At 43.2% G+C, this 25,152-nt stretch overlaps 2 protein-coding genes across 4 annotated transcripts in view; one reads left to right on the top strand and one right to left on the bottom strand.

The window, feature by feature from the left end:
- eppk1 (epiplakin 1) overlaps nucleotides 1-18,147 on the top strand; it is a 21,822-nt gene extending 3,675 nt beyond the window's left edge. Inside the window, exon 3 of the mRNA XM_076011935.1 lies at nucleotides 52-18,147. Coding sequence (XP_075868050.1) covers nucleotides 62-17,371 — 17,310 coding nt within the window. The 5' untranslated portion in view covers nucleotides 52-61 and the 3' untranslated portion in view covers nucleotides 17,372-18,147. The remainder of the gene's footprint in view (nucleotides 1-51) is intronic.
- Nucleotides 17,990-25,152, bottom strand: fbxl6 (F-box and leucine-rich repeat protein 6). Of its 3 annotated transcripts, none has more exons than XM_076011986.1 (10): nucleotides 25,002-25,152; nucleotides 23,929-24,482; nucleotides 23,039-23,197; nucleotides 22,873-22,936; nucleotides 22,524-22,655; nucleotides 22,255-22,362; nucleotides 21,944-22,057; nucleotides 19,592-19,823; nucleotides 19,192-19,435; nucleotides 17,990-19,048 (listed from the first exon to the last, which is right to left on the bottom strand). In XM_076011986.1, the coding sequence occupies exons 2-10, from the start codon at nucleotides 24,465-24,467 to the stop codon at nucleotides 18,919-18,921; spliced, it is 1,722 nt and encodes a 573-aa protein (XP_075868101.1). In that variant the 5' UTR covers nucleotides 24,468-24,482; nucleotides 25,002-25,152; the 3' UTR covers nucleotides 17,990-18,918. The 3 variants fall into 3 exon arrangements, with proteins under 3 accessions (XP_075868101.1, XP_075868103.1, XP_075868102.1); XM_076011988.1 differs by having other exon boundaries at nucleotides 21,944-21,973; XM_076011987.1 differs by having other exon boundaries at nucleotides 24,882-25,019.

The raw sequence follows: 25,152 nt of genomic DNA, 5'->3' as shown, positions 1-25,152 counted from the left end.
GCAATGCACATCAAAACTGCACTAATAAATGGGAGTTTTTCTTTATTACAGAAAGGCAAAGATGGCTTCAAGCAGTCAAGACTCTGTAATGAAGCAAAATGGCGACACAGACGTGTGCAACCCTGTGGCTGGTATATTCCTGGAGAAGACAAAGGAGAGGGTAACAATATACCATGCCATGAAAAAACGTCTTCTTAAACCAGGAACAGCATTAGCCCTGCTTGAGGCACAGGCAGCTACAGTGGGCATCATAGATCCAATTAACAACCGTATACTCCCTGTTGCTGATGCTGTTAGGGAGGGGATAGTTGGACCAGAGATGAAAGAGAAACTCCTCATAGCAGAGAAAGCAGTCAGCGGTTACACAGACCCCTACACCAACCAAATAATATCTGTGTTTCAAGCCATGCAAAAAGATTTGGTTCAATGGGATTATGGTCTAAGATTATTAGAGGCACAGATAGCCACACAAAACCTGTTTGATCCTGTCAAGAAGACAAGTATTTCCACTGATGCAGCGATTCAAAAGGGCTATTATGAGAAAAACTTGCTCAACAACATCATACCAGAGCTCAATGTGTACTATAATCCAAGCTCACAAGAACATCTTGGTTACCGAAATCTCATTGAGAAATGCATTGTGGATTCAGAAACAGGCCTATTGCTACTTCCAGTTCATGTCACTTTCAAAGGCCTACGAAGAGGCATTTCCTCCACTGAGCTGCTTGAATCAAAGATTATTGACAAAGATACATATGATGACCTTCAGAGGGGAAAGACCACAACACAAGACGTAATGTTGATTGAAACAGTGAGAGAATACCTTGAGGGCAAAGGCAGTATTGCCGGCATTGCTATACTCTCATCAAACCAAAGAATGAGCATCTATCAGGCTTTGAAGCAACACATAATTATGCCTGGAACAGCTCTGGTTTTGCTTGAGGCACAAGCAGCAACTGGATTCATGATTGATCCAGTCAAAAACAAAAAGTACACTGTTGATGAGGCAATAAAAAACAAACTTTGTGGCCCAGAATATCACGCAAAGCTGCGTTCTGCTGAACGGGCAGTAACAGGATACAAAGATCCATACTCAGGAAAAACTATATCCCTTTTTCAAGCACTATCAAAAGACCTCATAGTTAAAGAACATGGGGTTCGCCTTCTTGAGGCACAAATTGCTACAGGTGGCATAATTGACCCAATAAACAGTCACAGACTTCCCACAGAAGTGGCCTTTAAGAGAGGTTACTTTAATGAAGAACTTAACAATATCCTTGAAGATCCAGGAGATGACACAAAAGGATTTTTTGATCCAAACACAGAAGAAAATCTGACATATCTTCAACTGATGGAAAGATGTGTAATTGATCCCGTCACTGGATTGTGCCTCCTCCCTCTACGTGGCAAATCAGACAAACTGACCTTTAATTTTATTGACTATGAAACCAAAATCTCACTGAAAAGGGAAATGGTAATGGTGACATGTGGCAAGTACATGGGAATGAATGTATCTGTGTGGGAACTCCTGATGTCGGAAAACTTTGATGAGCACCAGCGGAGAGACATAATTCAAAAGTACAAAGAAGGAAGGCTCACCATTAAGGCAATTATCACGATGATTCTGGAAGTGCTAGAAAAATCAGTAAAAACAACAAAAGTTGTTTTTGAAGGTATTAGAGAAAATGTCACTGCCAAACAACTTGTGGAGGCAGATATCATAAGTGAGAAAGTGATGCAGGATCTGGAAAAGGGGAAAAAGTCAGTGACGGAAGTGATAGCAGATGAAAATGTAAGCACATACCTACAAGGAAAAGACTGCGTTGCAGGTATTATACTTCCCGACTCTCGAATCATGACAATCTCCCAGGCCAGACAAAAAGGTCTGCTAATGCCAGGGACAGCTCTTGTTCTTCTGGAGGCACAAGCAGCAACTGGGTTCATTATTGACCCTATTGGAAACAGAAAATTTTCTGTGGATGAGGCAGTCAAAGCAAGGATTGTTGGCCCCGATGTCTGTCAAAAGCTTCGCTCGGCTGAAAGAGCAGTTACTGGATATAAAGATCCATATGACGGAAAAATCATCTCCTTGTTCCAAGCTATGCAAAAAGATCTTATCGTAAAAGACCATGGAATCCGACTCCTTGAGGCACAAATAGCCACTGGTGGAATCATTGATCCGGTGAACAGCCATCGTATTCCTGTCCACGTGGCCTACAAAAGGGGATACTTTGATGAGGAAATGAATCATATTCTCAGTGATCCAAGTGATGACACCAAAGGCTTCTTTGACCCAAACACCCTTGATAACCTGACATATTTGCAGCTCATTGCCAGATGTGTCTCAGACCCCAGCACAGGTTTTTGCCTCCTGCCTCTTAAAAGTCAAAGAAACAAATTTAACATGAATGATACAATTTGGGAAAAGTTGAAAACAACAACAGTTAGTGCTAATTATGGCAGGTTCAGAGGTAAGCACACAACACTGTGGGATATTATCAATTCAGAGTATGTGTCAGAAGAAAAGAGGCAGGAATTTTTCAGGTTGTTCAAGTCTAGAAAAATCACAATTGAGCAACTTATTGTCACAATTTTAGAAATCATTGAGACCAAAGAAATAAAAAAGCAAGTAGGGCTGAACTTTAAATGTCTCAGAGGAGAAATCTCAATTATCGATCTTTTAGAGTTAGGGATTGTGGATGATAAAACCTATCACAATTTAATCAGTGGAAGTATGACAAGTACTGATTTGATGAAAATAGACAGTGTCAGAGCATACCTACAAGGCAAAAGTTGTGTTGCTGGTGTAATACTACAACCATCCAATCAGAAGCTGAGCATTTACGAGGCACAGAAAAGGGGTATTCTAGCACCCGGGACTGCCCTATGTCTTCTTGAAGCCCAAGCAGCCACAGGTTTCATCGTTGATCCTCTGAAAAACAAAAAACTCACAGTGGAACAAGCTCTCAAAGAACAGATAATTGGCCCACAAGTTTATGAAAAGCTTTTGTCTGCAGAGAGAGCTGTGACTGGTTACACAGATCCATACACTGATCAAAGGATCTCCCTTTTCCAAGCCTTGAAAAAAGATCTAACAGTTAAGCAGCATAGCATTCGCTTACTCGAGGCCCAGATTGCGACAGGTGGCATAATTGATCCATTGAAGGGTCTTCATTTACCTCTTGAGGTAGCTTTCAGAAAAGGATATTTTGATGAAGAACTTAATCAAATTCTTTTGAACCCTAATGATGACACAAAGGGCTTTTTTGACCCCAAAACACAAGAAAATCTGACATACATGGAGATTCTGAGTAGGTGTTTCATTGATAAGGAAACAGGATTGCACCTTCTACCACTGGATGACACATGGCAAGGTAAAGAAACACAGACAAGAATGTATAGTGATGCGGAGATAATGCAAGAGTTTAAAAAGAGATCTGTGAAAATATCAGGAGGGCAATATGCAGGAAAATCAGTTTCTCTCTGGGAATTGATTCACTCTTGTTACTTTACAGACGATCAGCGGCTTGAATTTACTGAAAAATATAGAACAAGGAAATCAAGCATGGAAACTATCACTGCATTAGTGGTTTCTACGATTGAAGAACTGGAGAAAAGACTGAACATAATGGGTCTCCGCAAGATGATCTCTATTCGACAACTTCTGGATTCTGATGTAATTGATATGGATACATTCAAAAATGTGAAAGAAGGAACACTAACTTTAAAAGAATTAATAAAGCAAGAATGTGTAGAAAGATATGTTAAGGGAACTGGAAGCATTGCTGGAGTTAAAGTTTATCCATCTCAGAATGTAATGAGCATATATGAGGCAACAAAGGAAAATCTCTTAACACCTGCCAATGCACTTTTACTCCTTGAAGCCCAAGCTGCTACAGGATGGATTACTGATCCACATAGGGGCAAGTCCTATGAAGTTGAAGAGGCAGCCAGAGAAAAAGTTTTTGGTCCAGACATACATGAGCAGCTTCTCTTAGCTGAACGAGCTTGCACTGGTTATAAAGATCCATATACAGATGCAATAATATCACTCTATGAAGCCATGAATGAACAGCTGATAAAAAGAAAAGATGGCATTCGTCTTCTTGAAGTACAGATGGCAACTGGAGGGATAATTGACCCAAATCAAAGTTTCAGACTGCCTGTCCGCATTGCTGTTAAAAAGGGTTTACTAAGTGAAGAAATCAGAACAACTCTAACCCAACCCTCTGATGAAGCAAAAGGATTCTATGATCCAAATACCAAAGAAAGCATTTCTTACCTGCAGCTCATAAACAAGTGTGAGAGGGACCTTGGAACTGGACTGCTTCTTCTACCCCTACACAAGGGAGAATCAAATGTGTTTCACACGGATGAAAATATTGAATTTGCATTCAAAAACAAAACAATGATGTTAGATGCAGGGAAATTTAAAAACAAAGAGGTAACACTATGGGAAGTGCTTCTTTCTGAATACATATCGAGAAAAAAGAAGGAGCAGCTCTTACAACAATACAGGACAGGAGCAATGAAAATGGAGGAGATCATTGACATACTCACAGTTATTGTGACGGAGGTTTCATCAAAAGAAAAGAAGTTTAAAGGATTGAGAAAAAAGGTGTCAGCAAGTGAGTTGTACGAGTCAAAAATTATCTCCAAAGAGCTGTTTAAACAAATTATACAAGGAGAAGTGACTGAAGATCATGTAAACAAAATGGAATCAATTCAGAAGTATTTAGGAGCAACAAATTGCATTGCAGGTGTGAGGGTTGAAACGACAAAGCAAAAAATGAGTGTTTATGAGGCCAAAAGAAGAGGTTTGTTAACCCCTGGCACTACCCTCGTACTGTTGGAAGCCCAAGCGGCCACTGGCTTTGTCATTGACCCTGTGAAAAACAAGAGACTTTCTGTGGAAGAAGCTGTGGCGCAAGGTGTAGTTGGCAGCGAGTGGAAAGCCAAGCTCCTCTCAGCAGAAAGAGCGGTAACCGGGTACAAAGACCCCTACACGGGAGACACAATCTCTTTGTTCCAGGCCCTGAAGAAAGATCTCATCGTCAAAGATCATGGAATCCGTCTTCTTGAAGCACAAATAGCCACAGGGGGAGTAATTGACCCAGTGCACAGTCACAGAGTTCCCGTACAAGTGGCTTATGCTAGAGGATACTTTGATGAGGAAATGAACCAGATCCTTTCAGACCCCGACGACGACACCAAGGGTTTCTTTGACCCCAACACTCAAGAAAACCTCACCTACCTACAGCTGGTTGAGAGGTGTGTTACAGACCCTGTTACTGGCCTGAGCTTGCTAGTCATTGCGAGAAGAGGCGAGTTTTACTTCTTTGTCGATGAGGCAACAAAACTCATTCTGAAATCTACAACAACAACCAAAGCTGCGGGCAAGTACCAAGGTACATCTGTATCTTTGTGGGATCTGCTGTACTCCAGATACGTCACAGAGGAGAAAAGGAGAGATCTTGTTCAACAATTCAAGTCTGGCACAATCACAATTGAGCGCTTTTTGGAAATTATTCTGACAATCATTCAGCAGCAGCACACTACAGTGTCGTCGTCAGTTGTCACCTCCAAAACACCAGAAACAAAAGTTGACAGCAGCACAAGCAAAACTACCACCACCACTACTACAATCACAGAAACAAGTAACATTGAAAAGTTCCATGGAATCCGAAAGGACGTCACCGCTACGGAACTCCTTGAATCAAAAATCATTGACGAGAGCCTTTTCCGAGATCTCAGTGTTGGTAAAGTCACCGTGACAGAAGTAAGTGAAATGAACTCAGTACGCAAGTACCTGGAGGGAACTAACAGTATTGCTGGCGTGTACCTGCAGTCCACCAAAGAGACCATGGCAATCTATGAAGCCAAGTCCAAGGGTCTGCTAACCCCTGGCACTACCCTCGTACTGTTGGAAGCCCAAGCGGCCACTGGCTTTGTCATTGACCCTGTGAAAAACAAGAGACTTTCTGTGGAAGAAGCTGTGGCGCAAGGTGTAGTTGGCAGCGAGTGGAAAGCCAAGCTCCTCTCAGCAGAAAGAGCGGTAACCGGGTACAAAGACCCCTACACGGGAGACACAATCTCTTTGTTCCAGGCCCTGAAGAAAGATCTCATCGTCAAAGATCATGGAATCCGTCTTCTTGAAGCACAAATAGCCACAGGGGGAGTAATTGACCCAGTGCACAGTCACAGAGTTCCCGTACAAGTGGCTTATGCTAGAGGATACTTTGATGAGGAAATGAACCAGATCCTTTCAGACCCCGACGACGACACCAAGGGTTTCTTTGACCCCAACACTCAAGAAAACCTCACCTACCTACAGCTGGTTGAGAGGTGTGTTACAGACCCTGTTACTGGCCTGAGCTTGCTAGTCATTGCGAGAAGAGGCGAGTTTTACTTCTTTGTCGATGAGGCAACAAAACTCATTCTGAAATCTACAACAACAACCAAAGCTGCGGGCAAGTACCAAGGTACATCTGTATCTTTGTGGGATCTGCTGTACTCCAGATACGTCACAGAGGAGAAAAGGAGAGATCTTGTTCAACAATTCAAGTCTGGCACAATCACAATTGAGCGCTTTTTGGAAATTATTCTGACAATCATTCAGCAGCAGCACACTACAGTGTCGTCGTCAGTTGTCACCTCCAAAACACCAGAAACAAAAGTTGACAGCAGCACAAGCAAAACTACCACCACCACTACTACAATCACAGAAACAAGTAACATTGAAAAGTTCCATGGAATCCGAAAGGACGTCACCGCTACGGAACTCCTTGAATCAAAAATCATTGACGAGAGCCTTTTCCGAGATCTCAGTGTTGGTAAAGTCACCGTGACAGAAGTAAGTGAAATGAACTCAGTACGCAAGTACCTGGAGGGAACTAACAGTATTGCTGGCGTGTACCTGCAGTCCACCAAAGAGACCATGGCAATCTATGAAGCCAAGTCCAAGGGTCTGCTAACCCCTGGCACTACCCTCGTACTGTTGGAAGCCCAAGCGGCCACTGGCTTTGTCATTGACCCTGTGAAAAACAAGAGACTTTCTGTGGAAGAAGCTGTGGCGCAAGGTGTAGTTGGCAGCGAGTGGAAAGCCAAGCTCCTCTCAGCAGAAAGAGCGGTAACCGGGTACAAAGACCCCTACACGGGAGACACAATCTCTTTGTTCCAGGCCCTGAAGAAAGATCTCATCGTCAAAGATCATGGAATCCGTCTTCTTGAAGCACAAATAGCCACAGGGGGAGTAATTGACCCAGTGCACAGTCACAGAGTTCCCGTACAAGTGGCTTATGCTAGAGGATACTTTGATGAGGAAATGAACCAGATCCTTTCAGACCCCGACGACGACACCAAGGGTTTCTTTGACCCCAACACTCAAGAAAACCTCACCTACCTACAGCTGGTTGAGAGGTGTGTTACAGACCCTGTTACTGGCCTGAGCTTGCTAGTCATTGCGAGAAGAGGCGAGTTTTACTTCTTTGTCGATGAGGCAACAAAACTCATTCTGAAATCTACAACAACAACCAAAGCTGCGGGCAAGTACCAAGGTACATCTGTATCTTTGTGGGATCTGCTGTACTCCAGATACGTCAAAGAGGAGAAAAGGAGAGATCTTGTTCAACAATTCAAGTCTGGCACAATCACAATTGAGCGCTTTTTGGAAATTATTCTGACAATCATTCAGCAGCAGCACACTACAGTGTCGTCGTCAGTTGTCACCTCCAAAACACCAGAAACAAAAGTTGACAGCAGCACAAGCAAAACTACCACCACCACTACTACAATCACAGAAACAAGTAACATTGAAAAGTTCCATGGAATCCGAAAGGACGTCACCGCTACGGAACTCCTTGAATCAAAAATCATTGACGAGAGCCTTTTCCGAGATCTCAGTGTTGGTAAAGTCACCGTGACAGAAGTAAGTGAAATGAACTCAGTACGCAAGTACCTGGAGGGAACTAACAGTATTGCTGGCGTGTACCTGCAGTCCACCAAAGAGACCATGGCAATCTATGAAGCCAAGTCCAAGGGTCTGCTAACCCCTGGCACTACCCTTGTATTGTTGGAAGCCCAAGCGGCCACTGGCTTTGTCATTGACCCTGTGAAAAACAAGAGACTTTCTGTGGAAGAAGCTGTGGCGCAAGGTGTAGTTGGCAGCGAGTGGAAAGCCAAGCTCCTCTCAGCAGAAAGAGCGGTAACCGGGTACAAAGACCCCTACACGGGAGACACAATCTCTTTGTTCCAGGCCCTGAAGAAAGATCTCATCGTCAAAGATCATGGAATCCGTCTTCTTGAAGCACAAATAGCCACAGGGGGAGTAATTGACCCAGTGCACAGTCACAGAGTTCCCGTACAAGTGGCTTATGCTAGAGGATACTTTGATGAGGAAATGAACCAGATCCTTTCAGACCCCGACGACGACACCAAGGGTTTCTTTGACCCCAACACTCAAGAAAACCTCACCTACCTACAGCTGGTTGAGAGGTGTGTTACAGACCCTGTTACTGGCCTGAGCTTGCTAGTCATTGCGAGAAGAGGCGAGTTTTACTTCTTTGTCGATGAGGCAACAAAACTCATTCTGAAATCTACAACAACAACCAAAGCTGCGGGCAAGTACCAAGGTACATCTGTATCTTTGTGGGATCTGCTGTACTCCAGATACGTCAAAGAGGAGAAAAGGAGAGATCTTGTTCAACAATTCAAGTCTGGCACAATCACAATTGAGCGCTTTTTGGAAATTATTCTGACAATCATTCAGCAGCAGCACACTACAGTGTCGTCGTCAGTTGTCACCTCCAAAACACCAGAAACAAAAGTTGACAGCAGCACAAGCAAAACTACCACCACCACTACTACAATCACAGAAACAAGTAACATTGAAAAGTTCCATGGAATCCGAAAGGACGTCACCGCTACGGAACTCCTTGAATCAAAAATCATTGACGAGAGCCTTTTCCGAGATCTCAGTGTTGGTAAAGTCACCGTGACAGAAGTAAGTGAAATGAACTCAGTACGCAAGTACCTGGAGGGAACTAACAGTATTGCTGGCGTGTACCTGCAGTCCACCAAAGAGACCATGGCAATCTATGAAGCCAAGTCCAAGGGTCTGCTAACCCCTGGCACTACCCTCGTACTGTTGGAAGCCCAAGCGGCCACTGGCTTTGTCATTGACCCTGTGAAAAACAAGAGACTTTCTGTGGAAGAAGCTGTGGCGCAAGGTGTAGTTGGCAGCGAGTGGAAAGCCAAGCTCCTCTCAGCAGAAAGAGCGGTAACCGGGTACAAAGACCCCTACACGGGAGACACAATCTCTTTGTTCCAGGCCCTGAAGAAAGATCTCATCGTCAAAGATCATGGAATCCGTCTTCTTGAAGCACAAATAGCCACAGGGGGAGTAATTGACCCAGTGCACAGTCACAGAGTTCCCGTACAAGTGGCTTATGCTAGAGGATACTTTGATGAGGAAATGAACCAGATCCTTTCAGACCCCGACGACGACACCAAGGGTTTCTTTGACCCCAACACTCAAGAAAACCTCACCTACCTACAGCTGGTTGAGAGGTGTGTTACAGACCCTGTTACTGGCCTGAGCTTGCTAGTCATTGCGAGAAGAGGCGAGTTTTACTTCTTTGTCGATGAGGCAACAAAACTCATTCTGAAATCTACAACAACAACCAAAGCTGCGGGCAAGTACCAAGGTACATCTGTATCTTTGTGGGATCTGCTGTACTCCAGATACGTCACAGAGGAGAAAAGGAGAGATCTTGTTCAACAATTCAAGTCTGGCACAATCACAATTGAGCGCTTTTTGGAAATTATTCTGACAATCATTCAGCAGCAGCACACTACAGTGTCGTCGTCAGTTGTCACCTCCAAAACACCAGAAACAAAAGTTGACAGCAGCACAAGCAAAACTACCACCACCACTACTACAATCACAGAAACAAGTAACATTGAAAAGTTCCATGGAATCCGAAAGGACGTCACCGCTACGGAACTCCTTGAATCAAAAATCATTGACGAGAGCCTTTTCCGAGATCTCAGTGTTGGTAAAGTCACCGTGACAGAAGTAAGTGAAATGAACTCAGTACGCAAGTACCTGGAGGGAACTAACAGTATTGCTGGCGTGTACCTGCAGTCCACCAAAGAGACCATGGCAATCTATGAAGCCAAGTCCAAGGGTCTGCTAACCCCTGGCACTACCCTCGTACTGTTGGAAGCCCAAGCGGCCACTGGCTTTGTCATTGACCCTGTGAAAAACAAGAGACTTTCTGTGGAAGAAGCTGTGGCGCAAGGTGTAGTTGGCAGCGAGTGGAAAGCCAAGCTCCTCTCAGCAGAAAGAGCGGTAACCGGGTACAAAGACCCCTACACGGGAGACACAATCTCTTTGTTCCAGGCCCTGAAGAAAGATCTCATCGTCAAAGATCATGGAATCCGTCTTCTTGAAGCACAAATAGCCACAGGGGGAGTAATTGACCCAGTGCACAGTCACAGAGTTCCCGTACAAGTGGCTTATGCTAGAGGATACTTTGATGAGGAAATGAACCAGATCCTTTCAGACCCCGACGACGACACCAAGGGTTTCTTTGACCCCAACACTCAAGAAAACCTCACCTACCTACAGCTGGTTGAGAGGTGTGTTACAGACCCTGTTACTGGCCTGAGCTTGCTAGTCATTGCGAGAAGAGGCGAGTTTTACTTCTTTGTCGATGAGGCAACAAAACTCATTCTGAAATCTACAACAACAACCAAAGCTGCGGGCAAGTACCAAGGTACATCTGTATCTTTGTGGGATCTGCTGTACTCCAGATACGTCACAGAGGAGAAAAGGAGAGATCTTGTTCAACAATTCAAGTCTGGCACAATCACAATTGAGCGCTTTTTGGAAATTATTCTGACAATCATTCAGCAGCAGCACACTACAGTGTCGTCGTCAGTTGTCACCTCCAAAACACCAGAAACAAAAGTTGACAGCAGCACAAGCAAAACTACCACCACCACTACTACAATCACAGAAACAAGTAACATTGAAAAGTTCCATGGAATCCGAAAGGACGTCACCGCTACGGAACTCCTTGAATCAAAAATCATTGACGAGAGCCTTTTCCGAGATCTCAGTGTTGGTAAAGTCACCGTGACAGAAGTAAGTGAAATGAACTCAGTACGCAAGTACCTGGAGGGAACTAACAGTATTGCTGGCGTGTACCTGCAGTCCACCAAAGAGACCATGGCAATCTATGAAGCCAAGTCCAAGGGTCTGCTAACCCCTGGCACTACCCTCGTACTGTTGGAAGCCCAAGCGGCCACTGGCTTTGTCATTGACCCTGTGAAAAACAAGAGACTTTCTGTGGAAGAAGCTGTGGCGCAAGGTGTAGTTGGCAGCGAGTGGAAAGCCAAGCTCCTCTCAGCAGAAAGAGCGGTAACCGGGTACAAAGACCCCTACACGGGAGACACAATCTCTTTGTTCCAGGCCCTGAAGAAAGATCTCATCGTCAAAGATCATGGAATCCGTCTTCTTGAAGCACAAATAGCCACAGGGGGAGTAATTGACCCAGTGCACAGTCACAGAGTTCCCGTACAAGTGGCTTATGCTAGAGGATACTTTGATGAGGAAATGAACCAGATCCTTTCAGACCCCGACGACGACACCAAGGGTTTCTTTGACCCCAACACTCAAGAAAACCTCACCTACCTACAGCTGGTTGAGAGGTGTGTTACAGACCCTGTTACTGGCCTGAGCTTGCTAGTCATTGCGAGAAGAGGCGAGTTTTACTTCTTTGTCGATGAGGCAACAAAACTCATTCTGAAATCTACAACAACAACCAAAGCTGCGGGCAAGTACCAAGGTACATCTGTATCTTTGTGGGATCTGCTGTACTCCAGATACGTCACAGAGGAGAAAAGGAGAGATCTTGTTCAACAATTCAAGTCTGGCACAATCACAATTGAGCGCTTTTTGGAAATTATTCTGACAATCATTCAGCAGCAGCACACTACAGTGTCGTCGTCAGTTGTCACCTCCAAAACACCAGAAACAAAAGTTGACAGCAGCACAAGCAAAACTACCACCACCACTACTACAATCACAGAAACAAGTAACATTGAAAAGTTCCATGGAATCCGAAAGGACGTCACCGCTACGGAACTCCTTGAATCAAAAATCATTGACGAGAGCCTTTTCCGAGATCTCAGTGTTGGTAAAGTCACCGTGACAGAAGTAAGTGAAATGAACTCAGTACGCAAGTACCTGGAGGGAACTAACAGTATTGCTGGCGTGTACCTGCAGTCCACCAAAGAGACCATGGCAATCTATGAAGCCAAGTCCAAGGGTCTGCTAACCCCTGGCACTACCCTCGTACTGTTGGAAGCCCAAGCGGCCACTGGCTTTGTCATTGACCCTGTGAAAAACAAGAGACTTTCTGTGGAAGAAGCTGTGGCGCAAGGTGTAGTTGGCAGCGAGTGGAAAGCCAAGCTCCTCTCAGCAGAAAGAGCGGTAACCGGGTACAAAGACCCCTACACGGGAGACACAATCTCTTTGTTCCAGGCCCTGAAGAAAGATCTCATCGTCAAAGATCATGGAATCCGTCTTCTTGAAGCACAAATAGCCACAGGGGGAATAATTGACCCAGTGCACAGTCACAGAGTTCCCGTACAAGTGGCTTATGCTAGAGGATACTTTGATGAGGAAATGAACCAGATCCTTTCAGACCCCGACGACGACACCAAGGGTTTCTTTGACCCCAACACTCAAGAAAACCTCACCTACCTACAGCTGGTTGAGAGGTGTGTTACAGACCCTGTTACTGGCCTGAGCTTGCTAGTCATTGCGAGAAGAGGCGAGTTTTACTTCTTTGTCGATGAGGCAACAAAACTCATTCTGAAATCTACAACAACAACCAAAGCTGCGGGCAAGTACCAAGGTACATCTGTATCTTTGTGGGATCTGCTGTACTCCAGATACGTCACAGAGGAGAAAAGGAGAGATCTTGTTCAACAATTCAAGTCTGGCACAATCACAATTGAGCGCTTTTTGGAAATTATTCTGACAATCATTCAGCAGCAGCACACTACAGTGTCGTCGTCAGTTGTCACCTCCAAAACACCAGAAACAAAAGTTGACAGCAGCACAAGCAAAACTACCACCACCACTACTACAATCACAGAAACAAGTAACATTGAAAAGTTCCATGGAATCCGAAAGGACGTCACCGCTACGGAACTCCTTGAATCAAAAATCATTGACGAGAGCCTTTTCCGAGATCTCAGTGTTGGTAAAGTCACCGTGACAGAAGTAAGTGAAATGAACTCAGTACGCAAGTACCTGGAGGGAACTAACAGTATTGCTGGCGTGTACCTGCAGTCCACCAAAGAGACCATGGCAATCTATGAAGCCAAGTCCAAGGGTCTGCTAACCCCTGGCACTACCCTCGTACTGTTGGAAGCCCAAGCGGCCACTGGCTTTGTCATTGACCCTGTGAAAAACAAGAGACTTTCTGTGGAAGAAGCTGTGGCGCAAGGTGTAGTTGGCAGCGAGTGGAAAGCCAAGCTCCTCTCAGCAGAAAGAGCGGTAACCGGGTACAAAGACCCCTACACGGGAGACACAATCTCTTTGTTCCAGGCCCTGAAGAAAGATCTCATCGTCAAAGATCATGGAATCCGTCTTCTTGAAGCACAAATAGCCACAGGGGGAGTAATTGACCCAGTGCACAGTCACAGAGTTCCCGTACAAGTGGCTTATGCTAGAGGATACTTTGATGAGGAAATGAACCAGATCCTTTCAGACCCCGACGACGACACCAAGGGTTTCTTTGACCCCAACACTCAAGAAAACCTCACCTACCTACAGCTGGTTGAGAGGTGTGTTACAGACCCTGTTACTGGCCTGAGCTTGCTAGTCATTGCGAGAAGAGGCGAGTTTTACTTCTTTGTCGATGAGGCAACAAAACTCATTCTGAAATCTACAACAACAACCAAAGCTGCGGGCAAGTACCAAGGTACATCTGTATCTTTGTGGGATCTGCTGTACTCCAGATACGTCACAGAGGAGAAAAGGAGAGATCTTGTTCAACAATTCAAGTCTGGCACAATCACAATTGAGCGCTTTTTGGAAATTATTCTGACAATCATTCAGCAGCAGCACACTACAGTGTCGTCGTCAGTTGTCACCTCCAAAACACCAGAAACAAAAGTTGACAGCAGCACAAGCAAAACTACCACCACCACTACTACAATCACAGAAACAAGTAACATTGAAAAGTTCCATGGAATCCGAAAGGACGTCACCGCTACGGAACTCCTTGAATCAAAAATCATTGACGAGAGCCTTTTCCGAGATCTCAGTGTTGGTAAAGTCACCGTGACAGAAGTAAGTGAAATGAACTCAGTACGCAAGTACCTGGAGGGAACTAACAGTATTGCTGGCGTGTACCTGCAGTCCACCAAAGAGACCATGGCAATCTATGAAGCCAAGTCCAAGGGTCTGCTAACCCCTGGCACTACCCTCGTACTGTTGGAAGCCCAAGCGGCCACTGGCTTTGTCATTGACCCTGTGAAAAACAAGAGACTTTCTGTGGAAGAAGCTGTGGCGCAAGGTGTAGTTGGCAGCGAGTGGAAAGCCAAGCTCCTCTCAGCAGAAAGAGCGGTAACCGGGTACAAAGACCCCTACACGGGAGACACAATCTCTTTGTTCCAGGCCCTGAAGAAAGATCTCATCGTCAAAGATCATGGAATCCGTCTTCTTGAAGCACAAATAGCCACAGGGGGAGTAATTGACCCAGTGCACAGTCACAGAGTTCCCGTACAAGTGGCTTATGCTAGAGGATACTTTGATGAGGAAATGAACCAGATCCTTTCAGACCCCGACGACGACACCAAGGGTTTCTTTGACCCCAACACTCAAGAAAACCTCACCTACCTACAGCTGGTTGAGAGGTGTGTTACAGACCCTGTTACTGGCCTGAGCTTGCTAGTCATTGCGAGAAGAGGCGAGTTTTACTTCTTTGTCGATGAGGCAACAAAACTCATTCTGAAATCTACAACAACAACCAAAGCTGCGGGCAAGTACCAAGGTACATCTGTATCTTTGTGGGATCTGCTGTACTCCAGATACGTCACAGAGGAGAAAAGGAGAGATCTTGTTCAACAATTCAAGTCTGGCACAATCACAATTGAGCGCTTTTTGGAAATTATTCTGACAATCATTCAGCAGCAGCACACTACAGTGTCGTCGTCAGTTGTCACCTCCAAAACACCAGAAACAAAAGTTGACAGCAGCACAAGCAAAACTACCACCACCACTACTACAATCACAGAAACAAGTAACATTGAAAAGTTCCATGGAATCCGAAAGGACGTCACCGCTACGGAACTCCTTGAATCAAAAATCATTGACGAGAGCCTTTTCCGAGATCTCAGTGTTGGTAAAGTCACCGTGACAGAAGTAAGTGAAATGAACTCAGTACGCAAGTACCTGGAGGGAACTAACAGTATTGCTGGCGTGTACCTGCAGTCCACCAAAGAGACCATGGCAATCTATGAAGCCAAGTCCAAGGGTCTGCTAACCCCTGGCACTACCCTCGTACTGTTGGAAGCCCAAGCGGCCACTGGCTTTGTCATTGACCCTGTGAAAAACAAGAGACTTTCTGTGGAAGAAGCTGTGGCGCAAGGTGTAGTTGGCAGCGAGTGGAAAGCCAAGCTCCTCTCAGCAGAAAGAGCGGTAACCGGGTACAAAGACCCCTACACGGGAGACACAATCTCTTTGTTCCAGGCCCTGAAGAAAGATCTCATCGTCAAAGATCATGGAATCCGTCTTCTTGAAGCACAAATAGCCACAGGGGGAGTAATTGACCCAGTGCACAGTCACAGAGTTCCCGTACAAGTGGCTTATGCTAGAGGATACTTTGATGAGGAAATGAACCAGATCCTTTCAGACCCCGACGACGACACCAAGGGTTTCTTTGACCCCAACACTCAAGAAAACCTCACCTACCTACAGCTGGTTGAGAGGTGTGTTACAGACCCTGTTACTGGCCTGAGCTTGCTAGTCATTGCGAGAAGAGGCGAGTTTTACTTCTTTGTCGATGAGGCAACAAAACTCATTCTGAAATCTACAACAACAACCAAAGCTGCGGGCAAGTACCAAGGTACATCTGTATCTTTGTGGGATCTGCTGTACTCCAGATACGTCACAGAGGAGAAAAGGAGAGATCTTGTTCAACAATTCAAGTCTGGCACAATCACAATTGAGCGCTTTTTGGAAATTATTCTGACAATCATTCAGCAGCAGCACACTACAGTGTCGTCGTCAGTTGTCACCTCCAAAACACCAGAAACAAAAGTTGACAGCAGCACAAGCAAAACTACCACCACCACTACTACAATCACAGAAACAAGTAACATTGAAAAGTTCCATGGAATCCGAAAGGACGTCACCGCTACGGAACTCCTTGAATCAAAAATCATTGACGAGAGCCTTTTCCGAGATCTCAGTGTTGGTAAAGTCACCGTGACAGAAGTAAGTGAAATGAACTCAGTACGCAAGTACCTGGAGGGAACTAACAGTATTGCTGGCGTGTACCTGCAGTCCACCAAAGAGACCATGGCAATCTATGAAGCCAAGTCCAAGGGTCTGCTAACCCCTGGCACTACCCTCGTACTGTTGGAAGCCCAAGCGGCCACTGGCTTTGTCATTGACCCTGTGAAAAACAAGAGACTTTCTGTGGAAGAAGCTGTGGCGCAAGGTGTAGTTGGCAGCGAGTGGAAAGCCAAGCTCCTCTCAGCAGAAAGAGCGGTAACCGGGTACAAAGACCCCTACACGGGAGACACAATCTCTTTGTTCCAGGCCCTGAAGAAAGATCTCATCGTCAAAGATCATGGAATCCGTCTTCTTGAAGCACAAATAGCCACAGGGGGAGTAATTGACCCAGTGCACAGTCACAGAGTTCCCGTACAAGTGGCTTATGCTAGAGGATACTTTGATGAGGAAATGAACCAGATCCTTTCAGACCCCGACGACGACACCAAGGGTTTCTTTGACCCCAACACTCAAGAAAACCTCACCTACCTACAGCTGGTTGAGAGGTGTGTTACAGACCCTGTTACTGGCCTGAGCTTGCTAGTCATTGCGAGAAGAGGCGAGTTTTACTTCTTTGTCGATGAGGCAACAAAACTCATTCTGAAATCTACAACAACAACCAAAGCTGCGGGCAAGTACCAAGGTACATCTGTATCTTTGTGGGATCTGCTGTACTCCAGATACGTCACAGAGGAGAAAAGGAGAGATCTTGTTCAACAATTCAAGTCTGGCACAATCACAATTGAGCGCTTTTTGGAAATTATTCTGACAATCATTCAGCAGATCACATAAATACCATTTTCCCATTATGCATTGAAAACTTCCATATGCCTCAATTCATTACCTTAATTACAATCTTCTTTTTTTCCATCTTGTCAGATTTCACATCAATTAACTTGTTCATTAATTTTTCATATTAAAACCCTCTATTCATGATACTTTAATTTACTGCTCAAGAGAGATGCATAATCTTCTTTACCTTGTTATTTTTACTTGTAAATATGAGAATTCATTAATTCATTCATCTTCCATACCTGCTTACTCCTGAGCTCAGGGTCACGGGGGTCTGCTGGAGCCTATCCCAGCTGTCATAGAGCGAAGGCAGGGTGACCACCTTGAGAAGTCGCCTGTTCATCGCAGAATATGAGAAAAAATATTTTTCATTTTTTAAACCCTCATTTGATTGCTAACATGACCTTTTACTCTGTTGAGCTTTTTTTTTTTTTCTTTTTAGCTGTGACTGCATTGTATACATCTACACCATTTATAATTTTGTGTAGACATGAATGACACTACCCTTAGTTATTGTCTGTTTAATGGTTCTAATGAAGTGTACCTTTTTTATCTGAGAAATTACAGTCTCACATGATTTCGGAAAATGTTTGCTGTATAGTTTGAAATTGTGCTAACTGTTGTTGTCTCCAAGAATAAAAATAAATTTTATATTAAACTCATAATTAAGATGTATGACACTAGTCTGAGCATAGCGATGCATAACTGTGTTGAGTAAATGTGAGCTAAAATTTCATAAAGTACCATTTTATTAAATGTATCGATTTGTTCTCTCAGTGTCTCTTTTTTTATTGTTCTTGCATGAACGTTTTAAGTAAAATGTTATATGTTTAATACATTTCTTATATATTCTATATACAATTAACATTTTTATTCATATATTTTTATTTTCTATCCTACAATTTAAAATGAGATATATATTTTTTCTTTCTTTATTTGGCACACTTACCTGTGCTGCATTCGGCCCACTGCATAGAAGGATAGATAACCTGAGGCACCGTGGGAGGCTGTTGAAGAACTACTGTGTATTACGCTTTTCCAACTTGCTGTATGAATGCTCCTAAGAAGACCATTTCTGGGTCAAAACAAAACCTAACGATATCCTCCAACCGCTAAGGTTTGAAAAATCTAACTTCGTTAGAGCTGAGTAACACAGACCTAAGTTTGCCGGGTATTAATTTAAGAAAGTGACAGTAAAAGATTACATTCAGTCGTGGTAAGTTTTGTTTCAATCTAACACCTCTGGCCCAATTCCAAGTGAAAATTAAAAGAAGTGATAGATTATCAGGACATGTTGAGATTTTGTGAGTTTCAGGTTGATTTTAGGCATTGATTTATTTGGAGTACTTTGAGAACATTGGAAACAAAAGACAACAGTATGTGGTTGTTGTTGTTTTAATTTTCGGACATGTTGAGATTTTGCCAGTAAACAAAGAAACAAACAAAATCATACACAAGACTGAAACAAGTGATCATCCAATGTTTTACAATCGTGAATGCCTTATAAAAATGTTTGTTCAATTTCAACGTCCAAATAAACACAAAAACTAGTCTAATTTATCCAGCAACTGACGAATGTCTTCTTGACCACGGTAAATTCTTTTCACTCCTCTTGGAAGATAACGACAGGATGACAGATTGAGGTATCTTAGAGTAGTTGATTTACAAACAACTGACCTGCAAAAAAGAGCGCAGAAAAAAGGTTAATAGAATGTCTTTAAAATGACCATGCATTAATCAGATCCACTGAAAACCCAACAAACTTTTAATTCGCAACTTGTTGGAGTCTGTGGACAAGAAGCGTTAAAATAGAAAATTACCTGAGGGCAGGTGGGGTGATCCTGGTCCCACTCAAGTTGAGTGAACGTAGAGTATCTGTCTCTGCTGCCTGAGCGAGGTGACACATGGCTTTCTCCAGGTCCTCTGAAGTGAAGAGCTGGTTGGCAATGTCAAATTCCTGAAGTGTCTGGCACCATTTCTGGGTAACCATGTGCAGCCCTGCTTTCGGTGTTGACAAAGCAACGCTGCTGCTGAAATACTGGCCCCAGAATAAGCACTCAAGCTCTGTAGATTCACAATCAGGCAAGGTACAAGTTAGCATAAAGTAATGAAAGCATTTGTGATGCAAACTCAGACAGAATTATTATATTAAAAAATAACAACATATCATTATAAAGACACACAGATTTGTTCATTATTTCTAATGATTAACCTACCTACCCTGACAAGGTAGTGCTGCAAGACCTGATGGTGTGATTCGAGAACAGCCTCGCAGGTCCAGCACACGCAGCTTGGTGGAGCCAAACAAAATGTCCCACAAATCTTTGTCAGTCATGTAGGAAAAAGATGTGGTGGCGATGCACAACTCCTCTAGTAGAGGGAAGCCCAACGTGGAATCGGCAGCGGTACGCATCGTCTTGTGCAGTGGTCTGACATTCAGCATCCGGAAAGTCTGGTGGAAGGTACACACAAGGCAAATTACTTTTGTATTTCCTTTTGAAACAAAAATGTCCCATTATGGAAAAGTGACTTTTTCAGCTTTTGCCAAGCTAACTTTGCAAAGTTTAAAAAATGACAACTTGCACATTCTAGATGGGCTGGACTTTTCCATGTTACTGAGCTGAAACCAGCTGTTTGGATTATGGGGGCCTTTATGTATCACAAGTCAAGCTGATTATCACAGTAACACCTGTTTTTCTCAAAATGTGGGCGAGGCGTCACTGCATGACAACAATTCAAGCATTAATTTGGGTTTGCAATTACTGTGTGAAAATGAGGTTAGCTCAATTATTTTTCTTATTTTTTCTTATTTATTTATCTGCTTCACCACTAACCAAGTACTACAGTGCTATGAAAAAGTTTGGGCACCCCTGATGATTTTCAAGATTTTCCTTTATAAATCATTGGTTGTTTGGATCAGCAATTTCAGTTACATATATCATATAGCAGATGAACACAGTGATATTTGAGAAGTGAAATGAAGTTTATAGGATTTACAGAAAGTGTGCAATAATTATTTAAACAAAATTAGGCAGGTGCATAAATTTGGGCACCCCAACAGAAAAATGACATCAATATTTAGTAGATCCTCCTTTTGCAGAAATAACAGCCTCTAAACGCTTCCTATAGCTTACAGTGAGTGTCTGGATTCTGGTTGAAGGTATTTTGGACCATTCCTCTTTACAAAACATCTCCAGTTCAGTCAGGTTTGATAGTTTCCGAGCATGGACAGCCCGCTTTAAATCACACCACAGATTTTCTATAATTTTCAGGTCTGAGGACTAAGATGGCCATTCCAGAACGTTGTACTTGTTCCTCTGCATGAATTCCTAAGAAGAATTTGAGCAGTGTTTAGGGTCGTTGTCTTGTTGAAGTATCCAGCCCCGGTGCAACTTCAAATTTGTCAATGATTCTTGAACATTGTTTGCGAGAATTTGCTGATACTGACAGGAATCCATGCGACCTTCAACTTCAACAAGATTGCCAGTACCTGCACTGGGCACACAGCCCCACAGCATGATGGACCCACCACCAAACTTTACTGTGGGTAGCAAGTGTTTGTCTTGGAATGCTGTGTTCTTCATTCGCCATGCATACCACCCCTTGTTATGTCCAAATAACTCAATTTTAGTTTCATCAGTCCACAGCACTTTATTCCAAAATGAAGCTGGCTTGTGCAAATGTACTTTAGCAAATCTCAAGCGACTCTGTTTGTGGCATGTACGCAGAAGAGGCTTCTTCCATCATGTTGTAGGTCTTTGGAGCTGGTCTGTGGGTTGAGTTTGACTGTCCTCACCATCCTTCGCCTCTGCTTATCTGAGATTTTTCTTGGCCCGCCACTCCGGGCCTTAACTAGAACTTTGCCTGTGGTCTTCCATTTCCTCAATATGTTCCTCACAGTGGAAACTGACAGCTGAAATCTCTGAGCTTGCTTTTTGTATCCTTCCCTTAAACCTTGATATTGAACAATCTTTGTTTTCAGGTCGTTTGAGAGTTGTTTTGAGGCTCCCATGTTGCCACTCTTCAGAGAAAGAGCAAAGAGAAGAACAACTTGCAATTGGCCACTTTAAATACCCTTTCTCATGATTGACTTCACCTGTGTATGTAGAGCAAGGGTCAATGAGCTTACCAAACTAATTTGGTGTTCCAATAATTAGTGCTAAAGATATACAAATCAATAAAACAACAAGGGTGCCCAAATTTATGCACCTGCCTAATTTTGTTTAAATAATTATTGCACACTTTCTGTAAATCCTATAAACTTCATTTCACCTCTCAAATATCACTGTGTTCATCTGCTATATGATATATTTAACTGAAACTGCTAATCCGAACAACCAATGATTTATAAAGGAAAATCTTGAAAATTATCAGGGGTGCCCAAACTTTTTCATACCACTGTGTGTGTACATTAGAGCAGCACAGGCAGCATTGTGTGAGGATCACCTTCATCAGTTTACAATGGCCAGAGAATCCCTCCTCACCCCAATTAAAATACAAATCAATGAATACATTTAAACATTTGAAAATACACATGTAGCAACCAGCCACAGTATGAGATCACATGTTTACCTTCAGTTTAGGACATGCCATCTGTAGAGCCTGGATGTAAACAGGAAGTTCACAGTCTTTACTGTCGAGCATTGTGTTGATCTCCAAGAACACCAAATTAGGACAGCAACCCCTCTGAACACACACACACAAAGGATAAAAAAATATGTTGGTGCATTTACAGAACACATTCTTGCTCATTACATACAAGACAATTTGGAAAAGTTGTATGCGCCAAAGGGCGAGAGAAGAGTCTGGTAAGTCAGAGAGTCTGATAAATACAATAACAATTGGCAAGTAAAGGTGCGTGTGGGAAAAATAAAGTATCCTACAGTGATGGCAGAGAGAAGTCTGTCGTTCTTCAGTCCATGAGTAAACAGAAACTGCTCGATCTGATTTCCATGGTTTTCCAAGTACTCCAAAATTCCCTCCGCCTGAAACTATAGTAGGAAAAAGCAAAAACAAGTTGGCTGCCATGATGATAGTTTTTCTTTAGATTAACACAGTTATGGAAGAGAGTACTACCACTACTGCCAACACATTAAAAAGATAAAAGGTTGAAAAAAAGCCACAAACTAGCAACTGTGTGTGTATAAAATACCTCTGAATATTGCAGATTGATGCTTTGCAAAGACCGACTGTGCAGCCCGAGGATGTTGAAGGCACTTGCTGACAGGCCCGTGCAGTTGGAAATGGTGAGGGAGCGAAGATGGGGACAAGACTGCGCCACAACCTAAAAGTAGCCATGAAAAAACAAAAGGGAGAGAATGACTGTCACAAGAAAACTAAGACCATCTGATCAATGTGTTAAGGTGAATATAGACCCACAGGACTGAAACCATAACAATCAAACAGATTCCTGCTTATTTCAATGTTTCTATTTAAGTGGCACATAAACCTATTGTTAAAAGGAGTATGAAGTACCCAAGTACTGAGAGACGGTGACTTACATCCACTGCATAGCTGACATTCTTTTTCCAGTGATACAAGGAGAAATCCCGTAAAAGAGAGAATCTGAAAAGAAAAAGAGAGAAAAGTTTTAAATGGATCCTGAGACACACATGAGCACAACCACTGCATATTCATTAATCCTGTACAAACAACAGACATACAGACCTGTTTTGTGCCAGCCAGTTAATGGTGTCCTTGACTTTTTGCTCGGTTTTCGGGAGCTGGCTTCTCCCGGGTGCTATCCAGCAGTGGCCTAGAGTGACCTTGTGCCACAGGACGGGGCTAGAAGCAGCAGAGTGCCACAGGCGACAAACTCTCCCCACTCTATGACACAAGAGAGAATGGCCTGTCAAATACACAGTGCTCCAATGATGATGCAGTAGAATATACTCTGAGAGAGAAAAGTTCTGAGGATTAGAAAATGCTAACACTGAAACTATTGTCTCTCCTGCACTCGCAGTCGCAAGCAGAGCAGGAGCCAAAGAAAGACAGATGACCATTTACACCAATGGCTAATTTGGAGTTCACATCACGTGCACATCTTCAGACAGTGGGAAGAAACAATGCAGACTGCACAAGCTCCACACTGGAAGGACAAGGGGCTCAAACCTGTGACCCTCTTGATGTGAGGCAACAGTACTAACCGCTGCACTACTGTGTCGCCCTGTTAGCAATATTTTAAGTATTAGATGTCTGATTAAGCAACAGATTTCTGTTTAAAATATTATTTCCCATGGAAGAGAACTGTAATTTATACATGTATATATGTATATATATATATATACACCAAGAAAAAACACTGCAGTCCAAATATAGTACATATATTAAATATGACCAAAAATAATGTTCTGTGCTAAAATGTATTTATTCATTAATGATCACAAATGACGTTAAATGAGACAAATATTCTTTGTAAGTGCCTCAACATATACTATACATGTTCACAGTGTTGTGCAGCCTCATGCAATCATCATTATCATAGTTTTAATCTCCTGTCTGAAGCATTCATTTATTGCAAGTTAGTCAACAAATTGTGTATAGCATGCCTTTACTACCTGCATAAAAATGGAACAGCACCATCATGGATAACCACCATCTGAAAAATCTTGATTAGCACCTCTTCTGGAACATTTTCCCCCCATCTGTGGTCTGCGGAGATCTGTCCCACAAACAAACTGGGTTCTTCCTTTTCCTTGTCACAAAGCTTATTTTCCGGTTTACTTTTAGTGCGAGCTGTTTTTTTCTTCTTGACCTGAGTTGTTTTTAGCTTTCCTTTAGTGAGCTTCCTCTTTTTGGCGCCCTTCCTGGGTGGAGTCCAGGCTGAGCCGTCATATTGAGAGGTGGAACTCGATATGACAAGAAGCATGTCCTCTCCTTGCTGGACAGTGTAGTTCACTTGGGGAGACCGTGAGACTCTGGACCTTTTGTACTTCTTGGCCTTTGTTTTCACAGATTTGCCAGCAGGCCTCTTTCCAGTCTGTCTCCTTGGCCTTGGTCCTTCTCCTCCTCCTCCATGCGATACTGTTGATGCGCTTGGTGCAGAGTCCTCCCTTTCTTCACTTTGAATTAAAGGTCCTCCTTCAGGGTATTCCATATTGTGCTATCTGGTCTTTATTCCAAACATCAATCCATGACATAAAATAAGATTAAACAGTTAGTTAATACCATGCAACGTATAGGATAAATACACAATGAAACGTAAATGTACATGTAGTACATCACAACTGAACAAACAAAAAAATCCCACTCCCTCAAAATGCTCGATAAAACACAAAAGGTTTTTGTTTTTGTTTTTTAAATCCAAAATTAAATTAAATTGCTGTCAAGTCACAATTCGACGAAAACAGTGAGAAGCAATGTTGTCAATTTCATTTAAAATCACACATTTAATATTTTTCGTAACATGGTGAGGAATTTCTGCATCGGTAGGTTAACACTAATAAAAAACATTGTGACGAATTGCAGGCAGCATAACATTAGCTAACACGGACAATGAACTGTGCTGTACCGTAAAGAACCGGTCGTTCATGGTGCTTCTGTGGACATCTGGACCCAATTAATAAAACACCCCCCAAAAATAAAAGAGATACGTCTTTTGTTTTCAATGTCGTTTTAGAAGTTACATTACCTTGTTCAGAAAGGAAACAGCAACAACATTCATCCTACATCCGTGTTTTGTTTTGTTTTCTTTTGCAAACACAACTGAGTAACCGCCCGGCCGTTCTGGTACATTACCGCCACCACCTGGTGTGGCGTGTGCATCATGACTTGTAGCAATA

Source organism: Nelusetta ayraudi, unplaced genomic scaffold (assembly GCF_046127955.1).
Source record: "Nelusetta ayraudi isolate G7.1 ecotype Tasmania unplaced genomic scaffold, CSIRO-AGI_Nayr_v1 ptg000135l, whole genome shotgun sequence".
NCBI lineage: Eukaryota > Metazoa > Chordata > Actinopteri > Tetraodontiformes > Monacanthidae > Nelusetta > Nelusetta ayraudi.
The sequence above is the reverse complement of the archived record's forward strand: the minus strand, read 5'-3'. Positions and strand labels throughout refer to the sequence as shown.

Excerpts from the sequence above, each read along its gene's own strand:
- fbxl6 (XM_076011986.1), bottom strand. The coding sequence starts at position 24,467 with ATGGAATACCCTGAAGGAGGACCTTTAATTCAAAGTGAAGAAAGGGAG. Across the intron at positions 23,198-23,928 it reads GCTGTTCCATTTTTATGCAG|AGTGGGGAGAGTTTGTCGCC; the intron begins GTAGTAAAGGCA and ends CTTGTGTCATAG. Across the intron at positions 22,937-23,038 it reads AACTGGCTGGCACAAAACAG|ATTCTCTCTTTTACGGGATT; the intron begins GTCTGTATGTCT and ends TTTTCTTTTCAG.